This window comes from Mus caroli, unplaced genomic scaffold (genome assembly GCF_978045245.1).
Source record: "Mus caroli unplaced genomic scaffold, Mus_caroli_1 scaffold_10, whole genome shotgun sequence".
NCBI classification, from domain to species: Eukaryota; Metazoa; Chordata; class Mammalia; order Rodentia; family Muridae; genus Mus; species Mus caroli.
In genome coordinates this window covers 12,047,501-12,060,761 of record NW_028227265.1, presented here as the reverse complement: position 1 = coordinate 12,060,761, position 13,261 = coordinate 12,047,501, and the positions used below count along the sequence as shown (strand labels likewise).

At 49.8% G+C, this 13,261-nt stretch overlaps 1 protein-coding gene across 3 annotated transcripts in view; it reads left to right on the top strand.

The window, feature by feature from the left end:
• Cmip (c-Maf inducing protein) overlaps nt 1-13,261 on the top strand; it is a 207,695-nt gene that overhangs the window by 136,570 nt on the left and 57,864 nt on the right. The window contains exon 1 of one of the 3 annotated variants that reach the window (XM_085843551.1): nt 12,304-12,517. The exons of the other annotated variants lie outside the window; for them this stretch is intronic. Within the exon in view, the coding sequence (XP_085699677.1) occupies nt 12,500-12,517 (18 nt within the window). The 5' untranslated portion in view covers nt 12,304-12,499. Of the gene's footprint in view, nt 1-12,303; nt 12,518-13,261 lie in introns of those variants that run through there. 3 annotated transcript variants of the gene reach the window in all.

Here is a 13,261-nt window from a genome sequence, read left to right as displayed (position 1 = left end):
AGCCATAGGGGTACTAAGAACGGCATTTCCTATTTGTTTGTTTGTTAGCTTTTTTTTAAATATTAAAAAGGAAAAAGAACTTCACAAGAATCCCTGCCTGCTGTGAACCCGTTCACACCTTTTTATGGTCTTAAAAAATTGAATATGTAACGAAGCACACATGCCCTAACAGTCACATGTAACAAAGCAAGCATGCCCTAACGGTCACACGTAACAAAGCACCCATGCCCTCACTGCCGAGTGTGCAGGGCTAGTTGACTGTTATCTTCACCAGACTCGGAGCAAATTTTGGTAGAGGGTAGAGAGAGATTGTCCACATGTTAGAGAGCACGCATGTAAGCATGACGGGGGTGCTGTACCCACAAAACTATGACGACAGAGTCGTTCAAACCAGACCTACATAATGGTACCGGCTGTCATAAGAATGTGGACAGAAGAAACCCTATTGCAGGCGATCAGTCCCCAGTGGTCACCCTAAGCACATCGGCATACGACCAATGCTAACTGAGCTGAGTAAGTTCTATTGTATGTGTATAAAGTCTATACTTGTAATAGGTTATGCGTGTGTGTGTGTGTGTGTGCACATGTGCGTGTGTGAGTGTGTGTGTGTGTGTGTGTGTGTGTGTGTAGCAATAGTAATTAAGGAAGAGGTGTAAGGGTGGACATGGGAGGGGTTGGCGGGGGTTGAGGGGATGCAGACACAGAACTCGTGTATGGAATGTTCAAGTGAAAAATTAAATTACAGAAACAGAGCTGTGCACAGGTCCGAGGCGGTCCTTTAAAATCATGGAAAAGCATAAGAATAGAAAGCGAGTCTCCCTTCTCCGGCCTGCCTTCTCTCCAGCTGTCCCTGTCAGTGACCTAACACACAGGCTGCTCAGGACATTTTCCTTTTAAAATGCCTCAGGATTCTCCTCTGCTCACCTTCCGGGACCTTGTTTCTCTTACGTATAGTGGGGCGTCTGTGTATTCAGGGAGAGACCCACCTTATCCCTTGCTTCAGCCTTTTCAAAGGGCACCCGAAGCCCAGCTGGTCCCTGAGCTCTGTGTCTCTGTGATGTGTTGCTTGTGTTTTGCCAAGTTCCAGACCAGCTAGCTCCGGGGTCCATACGTACATCCTTGTTTGATGCCCTCAAGCTGTTCTTGGTAGACCCAGAGACCATTATTATTTTTTTCCCCCTAGACAGGGTTTCTTTCTCTGTGTAGCCCTGGCTGTCCTGGAACTCACTTTGTAGACCAGGCTGGCCTCAAACTCAGAAATCCGCCTGCCTCTGCCTCCCGAGTGCTGGGATTAAAGGCGTGCGCCCCCATGCCCGGCTCCCAGAGACCATTATTAACTCAAGGGAGGACAAGGAAAGCACAGACCTGACACCACAACAGCCGATTGGTTAAGGAGATACTACTGACAGGCTAGAGGCGTACACAACACGGACACACCGCATCTGACTGGAATCGAGAGCGGGTTGTTACTAACCTTCATTATATACTGCTCGGAACAGTGCTGAGTGGCAAACTTACAAGCAATGTTATTCTGGAACTTTCTATTTAATATTTTTATACCACAGTGCTAAGGATTGAGACTGAGATGTCACAGGCTCATACATTCATGGAGGCGTCGGTTGTCAGCTAGTGGGGCTTCTTAGAAGTGAGTGGTTCCTGGGGGCATCCTGAGTGGATCAATACTTTTGACAGACCCAAGCAGGACTTAATAAAATTATTCAGAATTGATTATTGATGGACACTTTAGGAGTTGGGGGGGGGGCCTCCCTGAGGAAGTAAGTCCCTAGAGGTATTCCTTTGAAAGACATATTTCACCCCTATCCTTGTTCTCTTTGCTTCTTAGCTGCTGTGAGTTAGTTGAGAGGCCTCCTCAGCCTAACAGCGTACCTCCTCGGTCGCCCTGTCATACCTCAAGTCCAGAAACAATGGAGTCTGGCAGCTCTGAACATAACCTGTGAAGCCGTGAGCCAAACAAGAACTTCCTTCTTGGAGCTGTTTCTCTCTGGCATTTGTTCAGTGAGAAGGCCTCAGGCTGGTCCTGTGGCATCTTTGTAACAGGGATTGGGCCACAGGTGGAACAGGGGCGGCTGGTTGAGCTCAAAGCGACCAGATGGGGCTTCAGATCTTTAATAATTCATTGACGTCTGTATTAGGCAACAGGGTTCCCGAAAGGACCAAGGAAGGGGATTTGAGCTGTCTACAAACAGCACAAGGGACTTTGCTAACCAGTCCTCACCCTGGGGAACTGGCCTCCCTATTCCATAGACCAAACATCCGGAACCCAGACTAGAGACCGTGACCTACCCCAAGCAGCAAGGCTAAAGAGTGGGGGAGAGGAGGGGAAGATGGATAGGAAAGAGGGCCATCAGGACCCCCCTGTTTTTTCTTAGTCAAATATGGTGGCACATGATTGTGACCTCAGTGCTGGCAGGGCAAAGATGATAAGATTCCTGGGACTCACTGATCATTCAGCCTCACCTGACCAGCAAGAGCCACATCCTAATGAGAGAACTTGTCTAGAATAGGAGGACTGGTGAGATGGCTCAGCGGGTAAGAGCACTGACTGCTCTTCCAAAGGTCCTGAGTTCAAATCCCAGCAACCACATGGTGGCTCACAAGAGATCTGACACTCTCTTCTGGTGTGTCTGAAGTCAGCTACCGTGTACCTATGTATTATAATAAATCTTTGGGCTGGAGCAATCAGGGACTGAGCAAGTGAGGTTGACTGGAGAGAGCTTGGTCCACTGGAGCAAGCAGAGGTCCTAAATACAATTCCCAAAAAACCACATGAAGGCTCACAACCATCTGTACAGCTACAGTGTACTCATATACGTAGAAATAAATAAATCTTTAGAATAGAAGAAAGAAAAGAGAGGGAGACAGAGAGAGCGAACGAAGAGAGAATATATCCAGGTGTTAGCACTGGAACTTCCACACACGTAGATGCACAACACACACGTGTACGTGATAAAAGACCAAAGAGCTGAGTCTTCATCATGTTCTTGGGGCACCAGAACTGTCCTCGAACCCTCCTGATCTTCCCCAGCCCTCCTAGAAACCCGGCTTTGAGGGCTGAGACTCCCTTCCCTTTTGATGTGAAGGCCTGCCTGACCTCTGGAGCGACACAGTGGCTCTCCCAGCCTGGGCCTCTGGAGCAGCATGGTGGTTCTCCCAGCATTCTGGAAAGAAGCAGCAGCTGTGGGTTGTTTTTTCCTTCCAAGCAAGGGGGGGTTGGCGGGGACTGGAGCTTCCATGTGTCATGAGCACCCGCTTTGATGGGGACCGATGAGTCACTGAGCCGCACAGGGAGGGTTTTCACGTACATGGTTTGTGGGTAAGCCCTCTTTCTGCCCTTTAAAGCAGAATTCTATTTGATCCCCTCCCCACTTCTCTTCGTGGATGAGTTTTTCCAGACATAACCAGGAGGCAGCGTCGCCATTTGACATGACCTCCGTCCCTCAGGAGGCTGTGGTGAGCAGTGGGGTGCTGTCTTGCTTGCAGGGTGGCATGATGATTGAGTTGCCACTGGAGGAGAGGACGGTGGCCCACAGTTCTGGGTTGGCCCTCAGTGTCTCCTGCCCGCCCACTGGCTTGGCTCAACAGAGACGTAAAAGAAAAAGCCACAGCCGTCGTCCACACAGAGGAACTCACCCTAACTCTTCCAGAGGTGATCAGACTTGCCCGGTGGCGCGGTGGCACAGGTCTGGGGGAGGAGAAGCTTGGGGAGAAGTTAATTGGCCAGAGTTGGTGTCCAAAGCCTGAGGCCCTTGTGACATCAGGTGCTTTGAGTTTTCACAGTAGCCCCAGCGCATACGGAGACCCAAAGGCAGGCAGAGACACTCACGGGAACACTACTCAGCTCCGAACAGGGCTGCAGTGTGATAGTAGGATTGTGCCAGGTAAATGTGTTCCTGGAGTGGTAGGAAAACCAGCGCAGATCTACCAAGGCTTGGGTCAGACTCTGTGCAAGGGGCTGTGTCTGTCCTCAAACGGGATAGATTTCCAGGACCATGATAATACAGGATACCCAGAAGGTCGGGATCTCTTCACACTGGCCAAGATGGCAGCGGGCATCCGTAGCTGCTCGCTTTTAAGGCTCTTGTCAGAATTTGAGTTCAATTCTCTTCATAGGTCGCCTCTGTCCCAAGCCTCCCAACCAATTCAGACAAAGGATTTTTAAATCCATGTCTTAGCAGTTCTCAAAGAGAGGCTCATGGGGCCTGTGTCTCATGGCTGCTTAGGAGAGTCAGACTGTGTCACCCAGGCTCCTGTGACAGGGTCTCATGCCTGCAGCTTAGTACAGGCTGCCCAGCACCCATACGGTGCCATGGCTCATAGCTGTCTATAACTCCAGTTCCCAGGATCCAACAGATACCATCTTCTTCCCTAGATTTACATACGGTGCACATACGTGCATGCAGGCAAAACGCTCATATGCATAAAATAAGTAAATCGTAATTTTTTAAAAGCAGCAGCTTAAAGAAAGGTTCGTGTTGGCTCATACCGTGAGCATACAGTCCATGATGGCAAGGGTGGTGCCGGCAGAAGGAACACGAGGTCATGTGGCATCCCCAGGGCTCAGCTCCATTTTATTCAGCCTGACATCCTAGCCGGGAGAGGGTACTGCCACAGAGAAGGTGTGTCTTCCCATTCCAGTCACATCTTCACAGACATGCTTGAAGAATGTCTCCCAGGTGGCTCCAAATTCCACCAAGTTGACAGTGAAGACAAGTCATCACACGTATGCATTTGCTCCCGAACAGCTCCACCTGGCTTTAATGCTTAGTGAGAGGCCCTGCTGCAGCCTTTACTGCCAGCGTACAGTGATTTGTCATGTCTAGGGTCCTGGTCAGTTGAGAAGGCCTGCCACTGAGGTCACCAAGCCCAAAGCACTGCTAGAGTGACCCCCTAAGCTGAGGCTGGGCGGCAGAGACTCATTTTGATGTCTTCTAGAGCCTGGAAGTTTCTTGAGGAGCCACGGGGTCAGGATTCTACTCGGCGTCTCTCTTTCACAACACTACCTCTGGCAGTGTGTGTGTGGCATAGCTGCTTGCAGAAGCAGGCAGGAGGGCAAGCAACAGGAACTGGGTTGGAGTCGTTCCCAGCAGGTGTTTGAGAAAGGAGAGCCAGGTGCTCAGACCTACGTATGATGAGACACTAATGCTGTAGCTGCCACAGGACCCCAGGTCACCTCAGTGTCCCTGAGTGTAATGGCTCAGTAGTGTGAAGAGGGTGGGAAGTGATGCCGTCGAGAAAGTTAGCCCAGCCCCCCTGCCACCTGCTCGTCTAAGAGCACAGTCATAGCCATCATGTTGTCAAGACCACCACCCTTGTTTTCCCAAACTAGGATTCTGTCCCCATTAAAAGGTAACGCCCCATTTCCCAGTCCCCAGCCCCAACAACTGTCATTCTGCATGCTAAACCTATAGAGCTGACCACTCTCAGTACCTTAACACAAGTGGCATCACATGAGACTTGGCCACATGTCACTCAGCAGAATGTCTTTCAGGTCATGTGTGCTGTAGCACATGTCAGCGTTTCTTTCCTTTTGAAGGCTGCGTAATATTCCAGTGTATGTATGTATGTGTATATATGTGTATGTGTGTGTGTATGTATGTATGTATGTATGTGTATATATGTGTATGTGTGTGTATGTATGTATGTATGTGTATATATGTGTATGTGTGTGTGTGTATGTATGTATGTGTATATATGTGTATGTGTGTGTGTATGTATGTATGTATGTATGTGTATATATGTGTATGTGTGTGTATGTATGTATGTATGTATGTATGTGTATATATGTGTATGTGTGTGTATGTATGTATGTGTATATATGTGTATGTGTGTGTATGTATGTATGTATGTGTATATATGTGTATGTGTGTGTATGTATGTATGTATGTATGTGTATATATGTGTATGTATGTGTATGTATGTATGTATGTATGTGTATATATGTGTATGTGTGTGTGTATGTATGTATGTATGTATGTATGTATGTGTATATATGTGTATGTGTGTGTGTATGTATGTATGTATGTGTATATATGTGTATGTGTGTGTGTGTGTGTGTGTGTATGTATGTGTATATATGTGTATGTGTGTGTGTATGTATGTATGTATGTATGTGTTACAGTTGGCTCCTGAGCTTGTGAACTTGGGTTGTTTCTATCTCTTGGTTGTTGTAAACAGTGCTACTGTGAACAGAGATGTGCAGATATACTCCTTCAATGTACTGGTATCCACCGAAGTACCAGTGTCTGGGTACCACCCATCTACAGTACACCAGGCTAGAGGGGTAGGTCCACCTGAGCGTGGAGTCTCTTAAGCCTTAGGTTGCTTCTGATGTATACTCAGGATTGAGCATCTTAGCAGGGTTGTCAGGGTGGGCGTTAGTACCGGGGAAGCTTGTGGGAAGAAGACTTGGTCCGTGGGTGGTTTGACGGTGTCTACTGTTGTGAAAGGAAGATGCCGGGCAGAATCCTCCCCCGTGGCTCCTCTTTGCCAAGGACCCGTACGTCAGCGGCGGCTGACGTCCCTGTCTGAATTCTCCTGGAAGTTCTTCCTGCAGCCTGCCAGGTCCCCAGGTAGCTCTCTCTGACATCACAGATGATGCAGGTGTGCAGGTTGCGGGTGCCTGGGCCCAGCGCCCAACCTGCTGGAGGCCACAAAGGGCTGGGGCTTGTGCACTGTGGCAAGGGCCAAGGCAGGCTTTGGGGTGGTAATGCAGGCGTCATGGCCCACTGTCAGGGAACAGATTGCCAGGATGATTAAGGAAAAGGAAAACTAGCGTATTCTAATGGAGGATGAGCTGTGGGTCTCTCTCGCTCTGTGGCCCCTTGGTGAAATGGTAGGGCTAGATAGATCAGCCCCCCAGACACGTGGGTTTCCCAAGACAGCCCAGCCAAGTCCAACTGTCTTAGAACAAGCAGAACCCACTGTCATATAGCTCTGAGGGCCAGAAGTCCAGAGTCAAGGTTGTGAGCAGGCTCTTGCTCCCTTGGAGGCTTCTGAGAGTATCTTTGTCTGACTTTGTTAAGCTTCTGGGGACTGTGGACAACCCTTATCCCTTATTAGTTCTGTCTATGCAGCTCTGCTTCCTGCTCGTGTCTGCACATATTGTATGGAGTGGGTAGGTGGATGCATGCGCACACACGCGTGCGTGTGTGTGTGTGTGTGTGTGTGTGTGTGTGTGAGCTTTCATGTGGCATTTTTGCATGAGCACCAGTGTGTGTGTGTGTGTGAGCTTTCATGTGGCATTTTTGCATGAGCACCAGTGTGTGTGTGTGTGTGAGCTTTCATGTGGCATTTTTGCATGAGCACCAGTGTGTGTGTGTGTGTGAGCTTTCATGTGGCATTTTTGCATGAGCACCAGTGTGTGTGTGTGTGTGAGCTTTCATGTGGCATTTTTGCATGAGCACCAGTTCAGGACCCAGCCTAGCCCAGCATGGTGTCATCTTACCTAACTTGATTGCCTCTGCAAAGACCCTGTTTCCTAATAAGAACACAGCCTAGATGCCCAGAGTTAGAGCCCAGATGCCCAGAGTTAGAATTGGGATATAACTTCTGGAGAGACACAGTTCAGCTCACATTACCAGCAGGGTGTCCCTAGGCAAGGGAATGGTCCCTTCCATTGCTCCCTGATCTATGCCACAGGTTGGGGTCCGTCTACCCTACAGCCAGTCAGCAGGCATGGGGGTTGAATCTTGCTTCTTCTAGGGCTCTGGCATCTCCAAGGTTTCCTGAAAGCCCCTAGGGTAGACTGCCAGGCCCTACCCAGCTCTGCAAGGTCAAGTCTTCATTTGTCCCAGACCCCCCCTCCCGTCCCCAGGGTTCCCTGTCCATGGCAGTGGTTGGAAGGATGTGTCTGTGATGTTGCTTTCCTCCTTGTTTATGATTCTCCTCCTCCTTGCCCTAAACAAGCTACCGGCAGCAATCTCATTCCTCCAGACGGCCTCAGGTATCTTGTACCATATTTCGGAGAAAGCGGAAGGCTCCTCCCTGCCTACAAGGAACTCGGTGGGAAACACATGGGTCACCTGTGTGAGGATCGGTTTGTGCCTGGGATTCAGTACAAGTGGGTTGCGGTACCCAGCTGTGTGAGCCTGACACCTCGGTGGGTCATCCACTCACCAGCCAGACTCATGGTTACCCAGGCAACCAGCTGATGCCCAGAGCCGGTAGAGCAGGACACCCACCTGGGTCCTGCTGTTTCCTTGGTAGCGGTGATAGCTTGCTAGAGGGAGGTTGCCTAGGATGGTCACTTAGGCTGAGTGCCTGAGCTTTGTCTTTTTTCATACAGAGTACCCATCTCCCCAGGAGCTGGCTTCTCAGGCACGTATTACTGGGCTTTCCAACTGACAGGAAGGGACCACAGATATTGAGGAATGGAAGACACAGGTTTTAAAAGTTATTATATTTATGTGTATAGGCATTGGCTCCATGTCTCTCTGTGCCTGGTGCTCACATAAGCCAATAGAAGGTACCAGGAAGCTCCCCAGGATTGCAGGTACAGATGATTGTGAGCCACCATGTGAGGGCTGGGAGTTAGGTCCTCTAGAAGAGCAGCTCTTAACTGCTGAGCCATCTCTCCAGCCCCAGCTCCACCCTACTTGATGATGCGAGGTCAGGTTGCAAGTGTAGCTATCCCAGTTCTCTCTGGCTATCACTAGCTCTGTAGCTTAACTGCTCAGCCTCGGTTTTTCTCTTCTGTAAAGTGGGCTTCACCTCCCCGAGGTACTGTTGAGATTACAGAAGTTAATGTGTAGGCCTGGGGGAGATAGCTTAGTAAAGCTTGCTTTTGGGAGCTTGGGAACTCCAGAACCCGTGTGAAAAAGCCGGGTGTTGTGGTGCGCTCTGGAAATCCCAGCGCTGAGGGGTGGAGACAGGTGGATTTCTAGTTGCTTACCAGCGAGTTCCAGGCCAGTGAGAGATCGTGTCTCAAAAAACCAAGATGGAAAACTCCTGAGGAATGACAACCGAGGCTGACCACTGACCTCCAGTTGTACTATCACACATATGTATACCTCACAGAAAGAGAGAGAGAGAGAGAGAGAGAGAGAGAGAGAGAGAGAGAGAGAGAGAGAGAGAGAAAGAGAGAGCAGATTAGGCGTTTGGCACAGAGCCTGACCAGAATAGAGCCCTCCAAATGAAGAGCAAAGATGTTTTAGAGACATTCGGCACAACCCACCATGCACTGCAGCTGCACGCGTCTAGTGGGCAGCCATTGTTGTCTACTTGATAGCATTGCTGGAGTGCTTCATGGCCCCTCCCTGTCCACAACAACTGAAAAACAAAAAACCATGGATGAATTCTTCCACTGGGGCCAGCAGGTGACCGTGCAGTGACTGGCGGCTAAACCTAGGTCCCCTGAAAGACCCACATGGTTCACTAATGGTCACAGGATGGGGTTGTGGCCATCCAGATGTTAGCAGAGGCAGAGATGGGAGCAGCCCTGTGCTCATCTCTGGACAAGCAGCTCTGCAACAGCGCCCCGGTGAGTTCCATCATGAGAAGGAATAGAATCCTGGCACTCGCAGGGGGCTGCCTGGCAACTCCGAGGCCATTGCGCTGAGCGCAAGAAGCCAGGCTCAAAGACCACGTGCTTCATGGTGTGTCCAGAAACCAGAAAGAGCAGAGGTGTTGGAGGGGATGCGGCATTGACTGTTGGATGTCCTCTGTTTCCTTTGGGATGACAGCTGCATGTGATGTGCATGGAGATGATGGGTGGTTCAGTGATGTGTGACTTTCACCTCGATAATGGGCGTGTCTATCCTCTGAAGACAGCAGGGCTGACTCTCAGGGTCGGAGTCCCCACGTAGACAGGGCCACTGGCTATCTCTGTCTTGGTGTGCTTTCTGTTGCTGTGATTAACACCATGGCCCAAAACAAACTTGGAGGGGAATGGGACTACATCATCCTACAGGTTATCGTTCTTCACTGAATGAAGCTAAAGGCAGTAGCTGAAGCTTGTTTTCTTATACAGCCAAGATCCATCTGCCCAGGGATGGCAGGCACCTCCTACCGTGGGCTTGTCCTTCCTCCATCACTTAACAATTAAGAAAATGCCTCACAGACAGGACTTGTCCATGGGCCAGTCTGATGGAGGCAATTCATAATAAGAGAACCTACATGAGAACCCGCACCCTCACACACACACACAAAAGCATGCATACACATATACACATATACACACGCATATACACATACATACACACATACAAACACACATACACACAAGCACACGCACACATATACACATGCATACACATATACACACATGCACACACACATATACACAAGCGTACATACAAACACATACACAAACATACAAGCACACACACACACAAGCACGCATGCCCTTCATACTGTCGAGTAAGTTAACACTTTTACATGGGTTCACATTCAAGAGGTTCCCTCTTCCTGATGACTCTAGGGCTTTGTCAAGCTGACAGATAAAGCTGTGACAGTTGCAGCGAGTGGGGGATTGAAGGATCTCTTCCGAGCCTGTGACAAAGGAAGGATCCTGGTAACAGAGCAGTAGTGTTCACCTTAATCTTTGAGTGTTTCTGGGTGGCACGGGCCCACCCTGTGACAAAGGCGGCTTTCATTTGCAGTATTTTGATGCTTTTATTAGTGCACTAATTATGCACATCGGTGGGCTTCGCATCGACATTTTCTTTTTCATATATTGGAAAATGTTTTATTAGATTTTATTTACATTTCAAATGTTATCCCCTTTATTGGTTTCTTCTCCAAAAACCCCTATCCCACCCTCCATCCCCCTGCTTCTATGAGGGTACTCTCCCACCCACCCACTCCCACTTCCCTGTTCTGGCATTCCCCTACACTGGGGCATCGAGCCTTCACAGGACCAAGGGCCTCTCCTTTCATTGATGACTGACTAGGCCATCCTCTGCTACATATGCAGCTGGAGCCATGGGTCCCTCCATGTGTACTCTCTTGTTGATGGCTTAGTCCCTGGAAACTCTGGGGGTTCTGGTTGGTGGACATTGTTGTTCCTCCTATGGGGCTGCAAACCCCTTTAGCTCCTTCAGGCCTTTCTTTAGGTCCTCGACTGGGAACCCTGTGCTCAGTACAATGGTTGGCTGTGAGCATCTGCCTCTGTATTTGTCAGGCACCGGCATTTTCATAGATATATATGATACGTTTAGAGGGCCGATTGTCTTTCCATAGCAAGTGTAGAGTCTCGATGGACATAGTCTGCCTGCCTTCCTTGCTGGGTGTGCAAGGGACTCTGGGGGGACAAAACATTAATTAGTAACTTTTCTTGTTACTGTGATGAGAGTGACTGGCAGAAACAGACACGGGTGGGGAGCAGTTTGTTCATGCTTGCAGCCCATCTTGGGAAAGCAAGCGTGACAGCAGACAGGTGGTAGCTGCTTATTATATGATAGCAACTAGGGAACAAAGAGGTGGAGCCAGGAGCACAGCCTGCCTATGGCCTTACAACCTGCTTCCAACAACATGGAGAAGGTCCTGCCACCTCTCAGAACTGCGCCAGCAGCTGGGGACCAGGTGTTCAAACATGTGAACCTGCAAGAGATATTTCACTGTGAAACCAACACCTTAGAGGAAAAGCCCAAGGTGGGGGTCCCTGTTCAGTCCTGTTCAACCTGCACCCTATAACTCATATGCAAGAGGATTGCTTTGAATGTGGCTCAATGCAAAAATGTTAACTTTCTTAACATTATAAAGGGCTAGTGTGTGTGTGTGTGTGTGTGTGTGTGTGTGCGCGCGCGCGCGTAGGTTCTCACGTAGGTTCTCATGTGAACTTTGTAGGTGGCAGTGTCAGCTTGCAAGGTCAAAAGGTTGGACACACCCACTAGCTGGGGCCTTGTAGAACCCCATGGCCCCTATGAAAGGAGGCAGGTAGAGGCTGTCCTGTGCAGAGCACAGAGCTATATGCTCTTGTCGAGCAGCAGACGAGCTGGACCTTGGGCATGGCAGTGGGGGCATAGCTCCTTCCATGGTGACAACAGTGTACTCTGTCTAGCAGGCGCTAGCAGCTGCAGAGAGAGACATGTGTGGCGGAAGAGCTGGGCTTCCACTTAAGTTTTCTTGTAATTAAGTTGACTGTCAGGAGCCCCCTGGGTCCAGTAGCTTTCAGACAGGCCAAGCAGCTCCATGCCAGCCCTAGAAATAAAGTGTCAGAGCCATCCTCCCCTAGCTCACTTGGTTCCATCTCCTCAGGGACATCCCCCCCACAACCCCGCAGCTCCTCAGAGTACCCGTGACAAGTGACAAGGAGCATGCGTACTTGCGTGCACTCGAGCCTCAGAGGCTGCAGCAGGCAGCTGAGCTTGTGGGGCCCCCTCCCAATCCTTGGGAAGAGCGTTTCCAGTACATTCCGAGCCACACCTCCCGGTGAGGGACACCCACCTGATGACAGCCAGTCTCCTGTGGAAGAGCTAAGAGGCTTGAGAAACCCCAGTGTCTTGTTCCTGCTTCCACCGCAGGAACAGTTTCCAGAGAGATGGCTGGTGTTGCCCAGGTAACGTCCCTTCCCTGACAAGCAAGAGAGGGTGAGGACAGCCATGGAGTGACTGGCTCTGCCAGAGGGGAAACAGGAGGCTCTGCCTGCTGGTTCTGTTTATTGTTGGCTGGTGCGGCTTTGCCACAGATGCTGGGAGCCTTTCTTAGTCTTGCCTGCTCTGGACCACTCCCTCCTAGGACTTGGTAGGTGATATTATCGACAGTTGTTGTGTGGCCAGGAAGTAGATGAGATGCTTCATTGCCTGTTGCTTCCTGGGCAGGCTCAGCAAACCTTTGGAAGTAGTTATTCTTTTATTGCTGGGCAGATGAGGAACTACAAACAATAGGTTGTAAATCCCAGGGCCTGTCTGCTCTTCTTACCCCAGTCTCCTCAGGGCTTCGCACAATACTGGGTGCGTTATAGGAGAAGAAGGCTTCACCTGATCTTAGGTGGGTGTGTAGTGAGTAGGTAGGTGGGTGAGTGGGCAGATGGGCAGTGAATAGACAGGTGAAGGATGGATAAGCCAGAAAGCGGATGGGATCAGATTGGATGGATGAGTAGGTAAACTTTTGGATGAAAGATGGATAGATGAGTGGGAGGGAGATGGATCGGTGAATGAGTAGGGAAATGGGTAGATGGATATGGATGGATAAGTAGAGGAATGGGTAGATAAATGGAGGGTGAGTAGGTAAGTAGATGGTAGATAGGAAGATGGATGTGGGTGTGGATGGATGTGTGTGTGGATGGATGCATACATGGATG